Source organism: Dictyostelium purpureum (genome assembly GCF_000190715.1).
Source record: "Dictyostelium purpureum unplaced genomic scaffold DICPUscaffold_17, whole genome shotgun sequence".
NCBI lineage: Eukaryota > Evosea > Eumycetozoa > Dictyosteliales > Dictyosteliaceae > Dictyostelium > Dictyostelium purpureum.
In genome coordinates, this window is record NW_003519354.1 from 17,270 (window position 1) to 35,251 (window position 17,982).

Genomic DNA, 17,982 nt, shown 5'->3' on the forward strand with positions numbered 1-17,982 from the left:
AAAATTTTTTTTTTTTTTTTCAAAATATTTTGTTGATTTTCATTTTTTTTTTTTTTTTTTTTTTTTTTTATTATTATTATTATTTTTTCAAATACATAAAACTAAAAATGAAATTCTTATATGGAATTTTAGTATTATTATTTATCACAGCATGTGTATTTGCTGCTGACAAAGAAACTAAAAAAGAAGAAAAGGTTTCCAATGTTATTGGTATCGATCTTGGTATGTATTGGTTTTTTTAAAAAAAAAATAATAATATTAAATTATATTTTCTAAAAATATAAAAATATACTTTTTATTTTTTTTATTTCAACAAATATTAATTTTTTATTTTTTTTTTATTTTTTTATTTTTTTATTCAATAATAATAATTATGGTTAATTAAATAAAGGTACTACCTATTCATGTGTTGGTATCATGAAAAAGGGTAAAGTTGAAATTATCCCAAATGACCAAGGTAATCGTATTACCCCATCCTATGTCGCTTTCACTGAAACAGAACGTCTTATTGGTGAAGCCGCTAAAAATCAAGCCACTCTTAACCCAGAAAATACTGTTTTCGATATTAAACGTTTAATTGGTAGAAGGTAAATATTAGATTATTATCATCATCAATTATATAGTATCAGTTTTATTTACTAATATTTATTCTTATTATAATATAGATTTGACGATGAAGAAGTTCAACGTGATATGAAATTATTACCATATAAAATTATTTCAAAGAATAATAAACCACACGTTGTTGTTAAAGTTAAAGGTGAAGACAAAGTTTTCTCACCAGAAGAAATTTCAGCTATGATTTTAACTAGAATGAAAGAAATCGCTGAAGCTTCACTCGGTGTTCAAGTTACCAACGCTGTTGTTACCTGTCCAGCCTATTTCAATGATGCCCAACGTCAAGCTACCAAAGATGCCGGTACAATTGCTGGTCTCAATGTTATGCGTGTTATCAATGAACCAACTGCCGCCGCTTTAGCCTATGGTTTTAAAGCCGAAACTGGTAAAGAAAAGAACATTCTTGTCTACGATCTTGGTGGTGGTACATTTGATGTTTCAGTTTTATCAATCGAAGAAGGTGTCTTTGAAGTCAAATCAACTAATGGTGATACCCATTTAGGTGGTGAAGATTTCGATCAAAGAATCATGAAACATTTCTTATCAGTCTTCCAAAAGAAAACCGGTAAAGATGCCAGCAAAGACAAGAAATCATTACAAAAACTCAGAAGACAAGCTGAAAACGCTAAACGTGCCCTCTCAACCTCCCATCAAACCACCATCGAAATCGAAAACTTCTATGATGGTAAAGATCTCATTGAAACTCTCACCAGAGCCAAATTTGAAGAATTAAATATGGATTTATTCAAAAAGACTCTTGAACCAGTCAGAAGAGTTCTCGAAGACGCCAAATTCAAAAAATCACAAATTCACGAAGTCGTCTTAGTTGGTGGTTCAACTCGTATTCCAAAGATTCAACAATTATTAAAAGATTTCTTCAATGGTAAAGAACCAAATCGTGGTGTTCATCCAGATGAAGCCGTCGCTTATGGTGCTGCTGTTCAAGGTGGTATCTTTGCTAATGATGAAGAAACTCAAGAACTTGTCCTCTTAGATATCGCCCCACTCTCACTCGGTATTGAAACTGTTGGTGGAGTTATGACCGCTTTAATCCCACGTGGTACCTTTGTTCCAACCAAAAAATCACAAGTTTTCTCAACCTACCAAGATAACCAAGATCGTGTACTCATTCAAATCTTTGAAGGTGAACGTTCAATGACCAAAGATAACAACTTATTAGGTAAATTCGAATTATCAGGTATTCCACCAGCCCAAAGAGGTGTTCCACAAATTGAAGTTACATTCGAAATGGATGTTAACGGTATCTTACACGTAAGTGCAGTCGACAAAGCAACTTCCAAATCAGAATCTATTACCATCACCAACGATAAAGAACGTCTTTCACAAGCTGATATCGATCGTATGGTCAAAGAAGCTGAAGAAGCCGCCGAAGAAGATAAAAAAGCCAAAGAAAAAGTTGAAGCCAAAAACAGTTTAGAAAACTACGTCTACCAAATTAAAAACGCCATTGGTGATAAAGACAAAGTTGGTGGCAAGATCGAAGAAGATGACAAACAAACTATTGAAACTGCCATCGCTGATGCCTTATCTTTCTTAGAATCAAACCCAACCGCTGAAAAAGAAGAATTCGACGAACAATACAAAGCCTTAGAGAAAATCGTTCAACCAATCTTCTCTAAATTATATGGTCAAGCTGGTGCTGCCGGTGGTGCTGGTGAAGAAGAATCAATTCCAAACCATGATGAATTATAAATACGTTAATTTTTTAAAAAATAATAATTTTAAAAATTATATAAATAAAATGTATAAATAAAAAAAAAATATATATAAAAAAAAAAAAAAAAAAAAAATTTTCAATTATTTTTTTTAAAACTATAAACAAACCAAATAACTTTTTTTTAGATTTGGTTTTAATCATCAAACATAAAAACAATAATCAAATGAAGATTTAGCTAAGGCAAACACTTAAATAAGATCCTTTCGATTTTGTTTTGAATCGAAATAATAAAATTTGTGTGTATTTTTAGTAAAAAAAAAAACTATGAACACACACACAATTTTTTTAATTAAAGAAATTTTCTTTTTTATTTAAGAATTAATATTAAAAGATAATAATTTTTAATCTTTAATTATTACTTAATAATTTTTCTTTGTGTAAAAAATAATTCTTTTAATAAAAAACCTTAAAAAATAAAAAATGGGAGTTATAATGATAATAACTTGATTTTTTATTTTATTGTGATACCATTAATTTTTTTCCATATAAAGCTCACATTATTTTCTAACCTTCTTTTTATAAATCTTTAATTTTAACTATTAAAACATTCTCAATATACAATTAATAAGGAATATTAATATGTTTTTTTTTCAATAATAATTAAAATTCTTATTTCTTTAAAATATAACCACACTTAATTAAATATTTTTTTCTAACCTATTTTTCCCAATTTATGGAGATAATAATTAAATATTTAATTTATTCTTATTAATGAAATTATTTTTTTATTAAAAAAAAAAAGATTATTTTTTTAATATAAATTAATTATTTAAAAATTATTTGTTGTATTAATAATAATAATTTTAAAAACAAAAAAAAATAAAAATGGTATTTGATAACACAAATATAAACACTGAAAATGAAAATAATTCCGAATTCAATAAATCAAACCCACATATAGTTATATCGTCATTTATAGAACATATTGATATTGATAGAAACGATGAAGAGTATAATGAGGATTTTAAAGGATCTTTAGTATTATTTATATTTGGATTTTTTATTCTAATAACATGGATGTAGGTTTTTTTTATAAAATTAAATAAAAATAAAAAATTTATTATAATTGGACTAATATTTTTTTTTTTTTTTAAGTATTAATATTAAATATTTAAATAGCGAAAATAATAAAGCAAAAATTTTATCAAGAGTCTCTTTAGTTTTATTCCTAACTTTAATATCAATTGTTTCAATCATAACCTGGGCTTATGGAAATTAAATTAAAAATAAAAAATATTTATGCGCATTTGTAATTTTAAAAATTTTTTTTTTCTCTTTTAATTAATTTTTTTTTCTTTTAATAATACTAATAATATCAATAATATCTAATTACCAATATTCCCATCTTATTTACAAATTAATAATGGATCTGTTTAGATTATCAATAGGTTTTTTAAACATTTCTAAATTTCATTTTCAATTTCATTAAAAAATTGTAAAGGTGGGAGTAAAAAAATAAATTAAATTTATAATAAACAAAAAGTAAATAAGGAATTTAAATTTTCCTACATCAAATATCTATTTTTTCAAATGAAGGTTCAAAAAATAATTCTTTTAATTTAAAATTATTATTAGGAGGTATAAATGTTTGCTCCAGGCTTTTGGATAGGCAACCAATTTTTATTCAGCATAAAAAATAGTTACCGGGTTTTTGTAAAAACTTTTCATTATCGTATATGTGACCTTTGGGAAAAAGTTAAGGAAAATTTTTATCAAAAAAAACAAAAAAAGATTTTTTTTTTTATTTTTTTTATTTTTTTTTATTTTAAAATAATTTTATTTTTTTTTTATAGTTTTTTAGTTTTTAAAATAATTTTTCATTTCCATTGTTTTTTCATTTCCTTTTTCTTTTTTTTTATTCCTTTTTTTTTTTTTTTTTTTTATTTATAATATTATTAATACATATTATTAATAATTGTAAAAAGTTAAAGAATGAGAATTATTTTAGCTTTAATTATTTGTTCAATTTTAGTTTGTAAAGTTGTTATTGCTGGCACTGGTATTGATATCAGTTCACCAACTTCAAAAACTGTAACTTCTACCCAATGGAGTTGTTTAGCCAAACAAAATACCAAGGCTATCATTCAAGTTTGGTCTGGTGGTTATGGTTATAACACTAATATTGCTTCATCAGTTTCCGCCGCTAAATCCGCCGGTATTCAAACTGTTGATCTTTATGCCTTCTTATGTTCACAATGTAGCGGTAATAGTCCATCATCATCAGCCATTAAAACACTTGTAAGCAATCTTCGTAGTCAAAATGTTGAATTTGGTACCTTATGGATTGGTAAGTATTTTATTTTTATTTTTTTATTTTTTTTTATTTTTTTTTATTAATTAAACATTTAATCTAAATTATTTAGATGTTGAACAATGTTCAAATTGTTGGGGTTCCACCTCAACCAATGCTCAATTTGTAGTTGAAGCAGTTCAAACTGCTCAACAATTAGGTGTTAGTGTTGGTGTATACTCAAGTATCGGTGAATGGAGTCAAACCGTCGGCTCATTAAATAGTTTATCAAGTTTCCCATTATGGGTAGGTAGTTTAATATTCTTTTTAATTTTAATTTACTCATAGGCTAACTAATCATTTTAAATAATTTAGTATGCTCATTATGATAATGTACCAGCTTTTTCAGGTAAGTTAAAAAAAAAAAAAAAATATAATTTGGAAATAAAAAATAGAATATGAGGAATGGTATATTATATGGACAAAAAGTTTCAATAGGATCAAATAATTTGTAATTTGTAGATAAATTATTGTTTAGCGATACAAAGATTTTTTAGGATATTATGTAAAAAAAAAAAAAAAAGAAAAAATATTAATTTACTTTATTTTTTTAGATTCATCATTCTACCAATTTGGCTCATGGTCATCACCAGCTATGAAACAATATGCTGGTAATACCCAACAATGTGGTGTTTCAGTAGATTTAGACTTTTTCCAAGGTGGTGGTTCATCAACTACATCAACTACTGGTCCAAGACCATTAACCTCAACTACTCATGCATCAACTACAGGCCCATCAACTACTCACTCATCAACTACTGGTGGTAAAACTGGCGGTTCAGGCGGTGGCTCAGGCGGTGGCTCAGGCGGTAAATCATCAACTACTGGTGGTAAAACTGGCGGTTCAACTGGTGGTTCAGGTAAATCATCAACTACCGGTGGTTCATCAAGTGGTCATCACTCTGGCTCATCAAATTCAGAATCATCAGAATCATCAGAATCAAGCGGTAAAGGTTCATCATCAATGAGCGGTTCATCAAATTCAGATTCAAATTCACAATCAGGTAGCTCACAATCAGATTCAAATTCACAATCAGGTTCACAATCAGGTTCACAATCAGATTCAAACTCACAATCAGGTAGCCAATCAGGTAGCCAATCAGGTAGCCAAACCTCCAGTCAATCTACTGGTAGCCAAACTTCAGGTCAATCCACTGGTAGTCAAACTTCAGGTCAATCCACTGGTAGTCAAACCTCCGGTCAATCTACTGGCAGCCAAACCTCCGGTCAAACCTCTGGTCAAACTTCAGCAACTTCATCAAACTCTGGTAAGTTTATTTAAACTTAAAATGCGATTTATTTAAATTTATAAATATTAATTATTATTACATTTATTTAATAGGCTCAGGTCAAACCTCAGCATCTGGTACTAGTGCCACCACTTCAGGTCAAACCTCAGCATCAGGTACTAGTGGTACTAGTGGTGATAGTGGTTCAACTACCTATACTAGTGGTGCCCAAGCTGCTTTCGATTTCAAACAATCCCATCCAGCCAAAAAAATTGAAATCTTTTAAAAATTTTTTTTACCATACTAAAATATAAATATATTTTAAATTAAATCTTTACAAACTAAATGTTTTTCATATTTTTTTTTTTTTTTAAAGAATAATAAATAAAATGTATATATAATTAAAACTTGTTTATAATCAAAAAAAAAAAAAAAAAAAAAAGAAATCTAATCATTTTTTTTTTTTATGCTCTATATTTTTTTATTTTTGTTCAAAATTATTTAAATATTTTTTTTTCATTTAATTTATATTTTATTTTTTTCGTATATATTTAAAAAGTAAAAATTAATATTAACCCCACTACTAAAAATAAACACACAAAAAAAAAAAAAAAAAAAAAAAAAAAAAATATAATTATTTTTTAATTATTTCAAAAAAAAAAAAAATACATTTAAATTAGATTTAAAATATAAATTAATTTCAAAATTTAATATTAAAAACAATTTCATACATAACATACAAGTTTAACAATGACAACTCGAGATAGAACACCTTCATATTTATTATTAAAATCCGAATTCCAAAATGGTAGAAAAGTACATAAAAAGTATGAGGTTATCAATGGAAGAGAATTCACAGGTATTGCACCTTTACTATCATATAAGGATGGAGCTAGTAAAAAAATAGTGCATGAAGGTTATCGCCAATTACCAAAATTACAAGAGGAGGAAATGCTACCTCTTTGGTTACATAAAACCAGTGACATAGATAATAGTTTAACTAAAATTTCAGATTTGGGTAAATTCATTCTAATTTTATTTTAAATAATTATAAATATTAACATTTATAAATTTACATATAGTTGTTAAATTAAAAAGCTATCATGCTAATAATTTATTACCCAACATGGGGGATTCCAGTAAATTAGAAAAATCAATCGAAATTACAACTCAGGAAATTACAAGAGTAAATATTTAAATAGAGTTTTATAATATAATTATTTACATCTTTTCTAATAACAATTTATATAGCTATTTCATAAAACTAAAGATTTAATAAATCGATTTTCATTAGACTCAAATATATCAGGAGATCATTTAAAACTAAAGAAAAATATACAGGCCTCAAAATTAGATAAACTACATGTATTATCACTTTACTTTAGACAAATACAAAGATCATATTTATCAGCACTTCAAAAAAGGACCAATTCATTTCAAGATATTTATAAAAACAATAGAGCTAAGGTTGAAGATTTTGATGACGATGATGAAGAAAACGAAACTTTTTCATTTGGGTTTACAACTGAGCAAATAGCAATGGTAGATGAAATGACTGAAAATATCACCAAAAGAGACAAAGAAATTAGACAGCTGTTGGTATCGATTGCAGATTTATCATCATTATTCAATGATATCAGTATTTTGGCTAATCAGCAAAGTGGGGTTTTGGATAACATAGAAAACAATTTAAATGATGTGGAGGGTTCCACCATTGCCACCATATCCAATTTAGAGGATACCAATAGATACCATAAAGAGTATAGAAGTAGATTATGTATATTGATGGTATTAATATGCTTGGTAACTTCAATGTTTGCCATTTATATCTTAAAAATAATATTTTAAATAAAAAATTAAAATAAATAAAAATAATTACCTTTTCATATTTTTATAAATTACAAAATAAAAAAAAAAAAAACTAAAATTAAGTTGTGTAATAATCTTGATATTTTTCTTCGAACAGGGAGAATTCCCACCATAGTTATATTAATCCTTTCCCATCTTAACGAACATTCTGATTTTTTTTTTTTGATTTTTTTTTTTTTTTTTTTTTTTTTTTTTTTTTGATTTTTTTTTTTTGATTTTTTTTTTTTTTCTTAATTATTTTCTACAAATTATTTCATTTTATCATTTTTTATTCAATAGATCACATAACATTCGCATATTGTATTCATTAATTAAGCTATGGATCCTTTTGACAGATTAGCAAGCGCTAGAACCAGTCGTTTAGCAGGTGCAAATAGATTTGTTGGTAATTATTTTTAAAATTTTTAAAAATAATATTTTTTTTTATTAAATTTTAATTTTTTTTTTAGGACAAACCAACCAATTATTCAGTGCTCCTTTAGCAAATAAAGGCTGGTCACCATAAATAATATTATATCAAATAATATCACATAAAATATTAATATCTTAATAAAAATAATTTTTTAAGATTATCAAAAAAAAAAAAACCAATTTTTTTTAAATTATTCAATTTATTATAATTTTTGCAAAATATCAATGATTCTAATATAATGTATTTAGAATTTAAAAAATTTAAAAAATTGTTTCAGTGTGTCGACCAGTAACATTATCAAATTAAAAATATTGAAAGAATTGAGATTTACAGATATTTTATTATGAAAATATATGATAATAATTTTAAATCATAATCATATTGGATCATTTAAAGTTATACAATATATATAAATATTACACCTATTATTAATTTAAATAATAAATTAAAAAATAGAGATGAAATATCCAAAATTGAAGTTACAATTGGTAAATCTATGCAAGGATTTATTAATAACACATAAAAATATAATAAAATCTCTTTACAAATAATATTAATATTACAAAACAATACCATGGTATTATTATGTTTTTTTTTAATAAAATTTAAAAATGAAAAAAAAAAATGAAAAAATAATTTGTGTTTTTTGGGTTAAAAAATTTTAATTTTAATTTTTTTTAATTTCCCAATTAAATAAATAAATTTTTATTGTTTTTACAATGTTGGTTCAACAACTGTTACAACTGACAATGTGAATTCGATTGTATCGTTGGTTAATAATCTTTCAACATGGTTATACAACTGCATGTTAGCGGTTTCTGACTGGAGAACGTGATGGAAACCGAGCGGAATGACCATTTTTTTTAAAATTGAATATTTATGTCCATCATCCCATTTCGAAAGATCCTCTTGAGACATGACATTAGCAAGTTGGTTTTTTTGAGGAATCATCATATGGTATTTGAAACCAAAATAATATTCATCTTCTGGATATCCTTTTATTTTCAAAAGTTGAGGATCAACTTTTTTACCATTGTATATTCCTGGATTTATAATCAAAACACCATATTTTGGAATTTGAAACACAAATTTCATTGAATAACAAAATTTATAAATTAATGGAAAACCTAATTCTAAATTGTTAATAAGAAAAAACTCATACTTCGTGGGAGTTGCTTCAATTGTATCTAAATTAAAAAAAAAATTAATTTTAATTTTTTAAAAATTTTGAAAAAATAAATTTAATTTACATTTTTTTTGGCAGATTTCGATATCCATTGGGCTTTGATCTGAAAAAATGACAAGCTCTTTTGAAGACTTTAATTTTTTCAAAGTTGAGTTAGAACTTCCTCTAATACCTTCTTTTTCTCTTTTTGACTCCTTTTTAATTTTTTGACTTTTTTTTAAAGAGATACTTGAATTAAAATAGTCTTTTCTAAATTTATCAAATGCTTTTTGGAAGGAGGCAAAAGGAACTTTTGGGAACTTATGATTAAAATTTTCCCAATGGAAAAAAGAGCTAAGGTTTATTGGGACACACTCTTTAATATAATCTAAAGCTTCTTCCGGAATATTTTTAAAATTTATCATGTCGATAGTTTTGTATGAAATATATTTTAGAAAAAAAATATGTTTTTGTGAAAATAAAAAAAATTAAAATATTTTAAATTCGAAAAAAAAAAAAAAAAAAAAAATTAAATTTTTAACATTTTTTCACTAAATTTTGAAATAATAAATGTGTGGGCAAACTTGGACCGCTTTTACAATATATTTAAAAAATATTTATTTTAATAGTTTCTTTTTTATTTACAAATTGAATGAGTGGTAATAGTTTGAATTGATTCATCTATTGAATTGCTTTGAAGTTGTTTAATTGAAATTAAATTTGGGGAAATGTTTTTATCAATCCAATTCTTTAATTGTACAACAAATAATGAATCTGCTCCATAATCTAATAATTTACCTCCTGTATAGATTTTTGATGTTTCAGTTGATAATAATTCCGAGATCTTGTTTAAAAATATATCACTGATTTTTGAATTTCTATCTGTTAGATCATTTTTAACAATGTTGTTGTGATCTGATATAACTGAATTAATTTGATAATCAAATTTTAAAAATAATTGATCATTGAATTTAAAATTGTTATTGTTTTTGATATTTTTGAAATTAAAATTACAAAATACTAAATTTGTAGATTGATTTTGATTTTGAATTTGTAAATCTAAAGACCCTAAAATTTTATTAGTTGAAATTGGTTCTATACCTTCACGATCCACCAAAATTGCAGCAACTGAATCATTTTTTGCAACGAAGCCGGTCGATTCAATATAACCATAGTTTACACAGATTGAAGGTAATCCAAGTGATATACGATATTTTGATAAATTATCTAATACATTACATGCACTTACATAACTACATTGATCTTCTGAACCTAAAACAGATGCAGTTGATGAAGCCATAATAAAGTTTAATAGTTTCCATTCTCGTTTAATTGATTGATTATGAAGATTAATTGCACCCATTGTTTTAGCACCATGTGATACATTTAAATGATGAATATCAATTTCATTAACTTTACAATCAATTTGAGTGAATGCATAATGTAATATTGAATCAATATTATTAATTGATGGATCAATTGATAATATTTCATCGATTGCATTATTCATTAGTTCTGTATTGGAAACATCAACACTCTTGAAATGGAATTTGATTTTATTATTTATTAAATTTGTTGTTTTGTTTATTAATAATTCTAATTCCCATTTTAATGATGATTTTGAAAGTATTATTATATTATCAACACAATGTGATCCAAATGTTACAATCCACTTTAATATTTCTAATGCAATACCTGATTGGCCTGTTATTATAATATTTCTACCTAAATTGTTGATTTCATAATTTGATTTTAAAATTGAAAAGTTTGATAAAGATGATTGTTTTGAAAGTAATTCTTTTATGATATCAGTATCTTGATGGTTTATTACAATTTTACCAATATATTTACGTTTATTAATAAATTCAATTGATTCTTTTATATTTGAGTTTGAAAATTCTATTATTGGAATTAATTTTAACTTTCCATTTTCAATTGCTTCTGTTGTCTTTTTTAATAGTTTTGAAATGGTTGATCCAGAAACAAACATTAATTCAATATTGTGATAACCCTTGTTGTATTTGAATTTATTGTTACAAGTGTATTCATTATAATTTAAATGAGTGATAGATAAATCTACAATTCTACCTTTGGTTGTTAAACATTTAAAATTTGCATCCATAAACTCACTTGATAAAGTATTTAAAATTAAATCAACACCATCTTGGTTTTTCCATCCAATTTCTTTTAATTTTTGTTTAATTTTATCAGAATAGTTTCTATTATTTGATGAATAAACCGCAGTTATAATATCACCATAATTATTTAAAAGATATTTTTCTTTTTCTTTGGAACCAACAGTTGCAAATATTGGTCCTTTATGACCTTTCCATTTTAATATTTCCAATGCTGATAAACCAACACCACCCGCAGCCGAATGAATTAATATACTTTCTTTCATTTCAATATCTAAATCACCAACACTGAAAAAACTATAAAGATTTGTTAAATAAACTGATGGTATTGATGCAGCTTCACAATGAGTAATATTTGATGGTTTATAATATACATGTTTTTTATTTACAACAACATGTGAAGCAATTGTATTAAAACCAATACCATAAACTTGATCTCCAATTTTAAATTGTATATCTGAACCACCACTACCACCAACTCTTGTTACTATACCTGAAAAACAATCACCAATATTTGGTTTATTAGCATCATTCCTTCTATTGAAAGTACGTAATGGTGGTATTAAACCTGCATATACTAAATAATCTTTATAACTAATACCACCTGCCATTATTTTAACTTCAATTTCATTATCATCCAACTTCAATTGTTTTGATTCTAATTGATACTCTAAATTTTGTGTTAATATTGCAAATACACTATCATTATTAATACCACTAGTACTATTTCCTACTTCAAAAGATGATGATTTGAATGAATTCTTTAATTTTAATTCTTGTTTATATCTTTCATAATATACTTTATTATTTTTGAATATAAATTCTTTTTGAATAGTGTTTTTGATTGGATCGTCATTAATTAAATATTGTAATACCATTGGAAAACTATTATTTAATTTCTTTGAAATTGATTCCAATGATATAGAGTATAGTTTTAATTGAGGGAAATCACAAAAATATCTAAATGAACCAATAATTGATGATGCCAAATAATTAATACCTGTTGAATCTGATGATAATAATATATGTTTACAACCATTTAGTTTGTATTCTAATAATGTTTGATTAATTTGAATATATTCTAATGTAATTGGTTTAAAATTTTCTGAATTCAATAGATCTAATGATTTTGTGAAATAAATGATAGATTGGTTATTAACACCACTTGGTGATTTTATTAAATTATTGAAATCTTGAATATTTGAAACTTGATATATCTTTGTTTTTATATTTGTATTATTGATTGTTTTTTGAATAAATTCATTTTCTAAACTATTACTATTGGAATTTTTATAAAAAATTAAATTATTTTTTTCATTATGATCCGAAGTGAAGTTTGATTTTTTTGAAATTTGAATAATACTATCTAATGATGGTTTCTGTGCTTGAATTAAATAACACTTTGATTTATCAGGTATTTCAATTGTCATTTCAATATTTTGAAAATTAAAGTGAGTTAATAAATTTCTCCAAGAATCTTGATCCATTGTACATCTATCTTTTCTAATATCAGTATCAGTGAAAGCCCACCATTGATCAAATACACCAAAAATACTATCATTGAGTATTGATTTGTGTATTGGTTCAGTAAATAATAAATGGCCATTTGGTAATAATAAATCATATAGTTGTTTTAAAGCAAATTTAACATCTTTTACAACATGTAATACATTTGACATTATAACGATATCATAATGGGATGCGAATAATAGTTTATCACTACCAATTAATGATTGTTCAAGGTCGAGTGCTTTATAAATGATATTGATACTGATATTGGTGTTTTTGAATATTTTTGATAGTTTATTTTTTGCATCTGGAATAAATGAAGTTGAAACATCACTCCATGTATATTCAATATCAATTTCATGAGATGGGTATTCTTCAAGTAATTTATTAATCCTTTCCGATACCGGTATTGACAATGAACATGTACCACCACCAAATTCTAATATTCTGAATACCATCTTTTCATTAATTATTGGTTTAATACATTCTATAATAATATCACCAACTAATTCATTTTGGTATAATAGACTAGGATGTTTATAAAATTCATCCATCAAACCATCCTCAAATAGTGATTGAGGAGTATCGATACTTGTATCTTCATTTACTAATGGGAATAATAGTTTTGATATAATTCTGGTAGATTTTGTTAAAAATAAATAATTATCAACATTTGATCCATTCCATTGATTTTTTAATAATTTCATAGTTGTATTGATATCTTCATTACAATCATCAATGTATAGTTTAATTGATTCAAATACAAATACAAATAATCTTTCGTATTTAATATTGTTTGTACAATATTTTTGTTTCAATTGGTCAATAGTTAACGATTTGATTAACTGTAACGTAATTTCCTTATGTTTACTATTTATATATGATAGTAATAATCTTGGAATAAATTGTTGAAATATTTTATTGCTTGTGACTTGAAGTTGTTTTGAAATGGTTTCATTTTTTTTATAAAGAGGTTTAAATTGCGTAGATAATGGTGATGGTATTAATGATTCTATAGATTGAAGATATGGTGTAAATAATTCATTGTTTGGATATTCAATTGATAATGAATCTTTAACAGGTGTTAATGATTTACAAACAACATTTTCAATTTCTAATAATACTGTTCCATCCATTAAACAAACTGTAATCGATGCTGAAAATGAATTATCCATTCTTGAGTTAATTTTAGAATATACAGAAATACACTCATTACTGCTTTTGGCGATAGTTGGTACATTTGATGAATAATATTTTAATGTTTCGATCTTTTCAAAAATAAGTTGACATTTTTCATCAATTAATCCAATCATACCATGTAAACAACAATCTAAAATTGATGTGTGGAAAAATGAAGTTGAATTTTCGTTTGGTTGTTTAGTTGATACAATTGATAATGAACAATCATCACCTAAATAAACTTGTTCTACTCCTTGAAAATAACCAGTGTATGATAATCCAGTTTTCATTTTAATATATTGATATAGTTCATTCTTTGATAATTTAGTTAAGTTACATTGATTTTTTATACTTTCTAAATCTATCCATATATTATCATCATTCATGGTATCATGACTTAACAACTGAATGTTTCCATTTGAACTATTAACCCATTGATTTGTTTTGTTATCTTTGAAATGGAATTGGACTTTGTAATCTTTTTTTCCAGTTTGTGATATATTAGTTTGTAAATATTGATTAACACCATCAATTAAAATCAATGGTAATTTGAATTCGAGATAATCAATTGTTAAATCTTGTTTTGGATAAATCTTTAATATATTATCAATGTAACCACAACCTGGAAAGTAGTATTTATTTTTAATCATATGTCCCTTCAACCATTTTAGTGGATCTCTACTGATATTAATATATGTTTCATATGATTTGATATTTGGTGAATATTCATTAATAATACCTAAATGATCAATTGGTGGTCCATTTGATATCTTATTTTGATGAATAAAACTAGATTTCCAATATTTTTGATCATCCCATTGATAAAGAGGTAATTGAAAAACATTTAATTTCTTTGATGGCCCAGGTGGTGTTATTAAACCATGGTAGAATATTGGTTCTTCTGCAGTTGAAAAATCTACATCATTTGATATTTGACATTTAAAATTAATATTATATCTATTTTGACAATATAAGTTCGAAATCAGTTGATTAATTTCAAGAGAATCATTCTTTTTCTTGTGCAAAGGTGAATAAATTGATATAAATTCACCATCTTTAAAGTAATTTGATGTTGTGCTACTCTTTTTTGGTACCATTTGTTTTAAATAAAATGATAATGTTGGATGTGGTGCAATTTCAATAAATACAATTTCATTACCCAATTGATTACTTTCAATATGATTATAAAGGTTTGTGATAGTTTGTGTAAAATAAACTGGATTTAAAATATTTTGAAATGAATGTTCTGCTGTAAATCTTGTATTTTCATCATATAAATTTGATGTTGTTGTTGAAAATGATGGTATTGATGGTGGTTTAGATTCAAAATTTAAATTTAAAACTTTATCTTTAATCATCATTTGACTACTGGTATGAAATGATGATAATGAACCTAACATTGCTGTAAATATTCCCTTTTCTTTTAATTCTTTTGATAAATTTAATAATTGATCTTCATTACCTGCAACAACTATTGATGTTGGTGAATTATAACATGCAATTTCGATTGTTTGATAACTAGATGAGTAATTTGAAATGAATTCATCTGAACTGATACTGATTGATAACATTTTACCGCAACCACTAGTACTTGATTGTAATACTGATCTATGATAAACAACATAACAGAAAGTATCTAAATCAATCATACCTGAACAGTATGATGCTGTAACCTCACCTAAACTATGGCCAACTAAAAATGATGGTTCAATACCCCAATGCTTATATAATTGTACCAATGATGCTTGAACCATACAAATGGCTGGCTGTGCATAAGTTGGATCATGGATTGAAATAATATCATCATCTTTGATTGATCTTAATTTATCCAATACTGAATATCCATAATATTTTGAAAGTTCACAATCTAATAAATCCATTGATTGTTTGAATATTTCATTATTATTATATAACTCCAATGCCATTGTATTATATTGCGAACTTTGACCACAAAATACAAATACTGTAATTATTTTCTTTATATCTGCTGATAACATCATATTAGATGATTTGGTATTTGATGATTTGATTATATTTGAATTTTCTTTAAATTCATTCCAATTACTTGCAAAAATTACAGATCTTTGATAAAGAGATGTTGGTTTATTTAGAATTTGAAGGTGAGCAAAGTCACTAAACTTTAAATCATTACATTTGGATTCTATAATTGATTTATATTGGTTTAATGATTTAACTGAATTGGCTGAAAATGGTATTAATAGTTTTGAAGTAATCGGTGGTAAATATTGAACTTTTTCATCAATCTGTTGATGAAATAATCTATCTTGACAAATATTTTCAGAATTAGAAATTTTTGCACCTCTTTTGATTGGTGATTCTAATTCTCTATCATATGATTTTATATATTGTTGATGATATATTTTTTTTGTTTTATTTGATTGGTTAAGGATATGTTGTGGTGCCTGTGGCTTATATTGTGATAAAATTAAACAACAATTTGAGCCAGTAATACCGAAATTACTAATGGCAATTGATACTTTTTTATTTGGATTAAATGGAATTGGATCAGTTACAACTTTTATTTTACTTTCTTCAAAATTAATTAATGGTGTTGGTTTGTTAAAGTGGATGTTAGGTGCAAAACATTGATGTTTAAACATTAAACAACATTTAATTAATGAGGCAACACCTGATGCTGATTCACAATGACCAATATTTGATTTAATTGATCCAACTAGTAATGGAGCATTTGAATGTGGTCTGTGATCTTTGAATACCATTGAAATACCTTTTAATTCAATTGGATCACCAGTTGGTGTACCAGTACCATGTGCTTCGACATAATCAATATCAGATGCATTAACACTACCATTGGTTGATTTTAATGCTAATTTAATATTATCTGCTTGTGATTGAGATGATGGCGAATAGAAATTTGATTTATCAGATAAACCATTACCATCAACATTTGAACTTGAACCTTTGATAATACAATAAATATTATTACCATCTTTGATTGCTTGTTTTAAATTTTTCAATACAACAACACCTGCACCTTCTGAACGAACAAATCCATCAGCTGACTCATCAAATACTTTACATCTGCCAGTTTTACTTAAAACATTTAAATATGCAAATGATTTTGAAATGTTTGGATCTAGTAATATTAAATAAAATGTTAACAATGATATACAACTATTCATAATTTTTAAACAAGAATATACATACTTAATATTAAATTAACACCACCAGCAATTGATACATTTGAAGTACCATTTTGAATTGAAGTACAACCTAATTGAATAGCATTCAATGATGACGAACATGCAGTATCTATTGTAACTGATTGACCATTGAAATTAAAACAATATGAAATTCTACTTGCAATAGAGTATGTACTAACCCCAAATATATTTGGATAAACTTCATCATTATCAATATTGATGTTTTGATAATCAGTGGCTGAACTACCAATGAATACAGAAGTATTTGAACCACGTAATTTAATTGGATCAATCATTGCATCTTCTAATGCTTCCCAAGTACACTTTAACAATACTCTTTGTTGTGGATCAATTGTTGCTACTTCTGATGGATTAATACCGAAAAACAATGGATCAAATGATTTCCATTCATCTAGTGGTATTAAACCTGCATAGTTATTACTGATTTCACCTAGTTTATTATAATTTTCACTCCATCTTTCATTAATACTAACTATGCCATCAAATTTATTCATTAAACTATTCCAAAAGGAATTTGGTGTATATTTTAAATTATATTCACCATCAGCATTATCATTAGTACAACTTGTTGGTAATCTAAATCCTAAACCAATAATTGCCACACCTTCTTCATCATCCATTTTTTCACAAAT

At 25.5% G+C, this 17,982-nt stretch overlaps 6 protein-coding genes across 6 annotated transcripts; 4 read left to right on the top strand and 2 right to left on the bottom strand.

Annotated features, from left to right (window-relative positions):
* Positions 1-69: 69 nt before the first annotated feature.
* DICPUDRAFT_52641 (uncharacterized protein) lies at positions 70-2,407 on the top strand. Its single transcript, XM_003283945.1, has 3 exons — positions 70-222; positions 392-587; positions 666-2,407. The coding sequence occupies exons 1-3, from the start codon at positions 108-110 to the stop codon at positions 2,329-2,331; spliced, it is 1,977 nt and encodes a 658-aa protein (XP_003283993.1). The 5' UTR covers positions 70-107; the 3' UTR covers positions 2,332-2,407.
* A 774-nt stretch (positions 2,408-3,181) lies between these two features.
* DICPUDRAFT_147744 (uncharacterized protein) lies at positions 3,182-3,575 on the top strand (the record flags this gene model as incomplete). The annotated part of the gene is made up of 2 exons (XM_003283946.1): positions 3,182-3,375; positions 3,452-3,575. The coding sequence occupies 2 exons, from the start codon at positions 3,182-3,184 to the stop codon at positions 3,573-3,575; spliced, it is 318 nt and encodes a 105-aa protein (XP_003283994.1).
* A 716-nt stretch (positions 3,576-4,291) lies between these two features.
* DICPUDRAFT_20023 (uncharacterized protein) lies at positions 4,292-5,730 on the top strand (the record flags this gene model as incomplete). Its single annotated transcript, XM_003283947.1, has 5 exons — positions 4,292-4,643; positions 4,720-4,892; positions 4,962-4,995; positions 5,201-5,311; positions 5,507-5,730. Coding segments are annotated over 5 exons (894 nt in total), but the record flags the coding sequence as incomplete, so codon positions are not given.
* Positions 5,731-6,625: 895 nt separating this feature from the next.
* On the top strand, positions 6,626-7,723 carry DICPUDRAFT_26866 (uncharacterized protein; the record flags this gene model as incomplete). Its single annotated transcript, XM_003283948.1, has 3 exons — positions 6,626-6,893; positions 6,958-7,061; positions 7,127-7,723. 3 exons carry the CDS (start codon positions 6,626-6,628, stop codon positions 7,721-7,723), a joined length of 969 nt encoding a protein of 322 aa, XP_003283996.1.
* A 1,147-nt stretch (positions 7,724-8,870) lies between these two features.
* DICPUDRAFT_74981 (uncharacterized protein) lies at positions 8,871-9,746 on the bottom strand (the record flags this gene model as incomplete). The annotated part of the gene is made up of 2 exons (XM_003283977.1): positions 8,871-9,343; positions 9,407-9,746. 2 exons carry the CDS (start codon positions 9,744-9,746, stop codon positions 8,871-8,873), a joined length of 813 nt encoding a protein of 270 aa, XP_003284025.1.
* Positions 9,747-9,958: 212 nt separating this feature from the next.
* Positions 9,959-17,970, bottom strand: DICPUDRAFT_147748 (uncharacterized protein; the record flags this gene model as incomplete). Its single annotated transcript, XM_003283978.1, has 2 exons — positions 9,959-17,262; positions 17,334-17,970. 2 exons carry the CDS (start codon positions 17,968-17,970, stop codon positions 9,959-9,961), a joined length of 7,941 nt encoding a protein of 2,646 aa, XP_003284026.1.
* Positions 17,971-17,982: the final 12 nt, after the last annotated feature.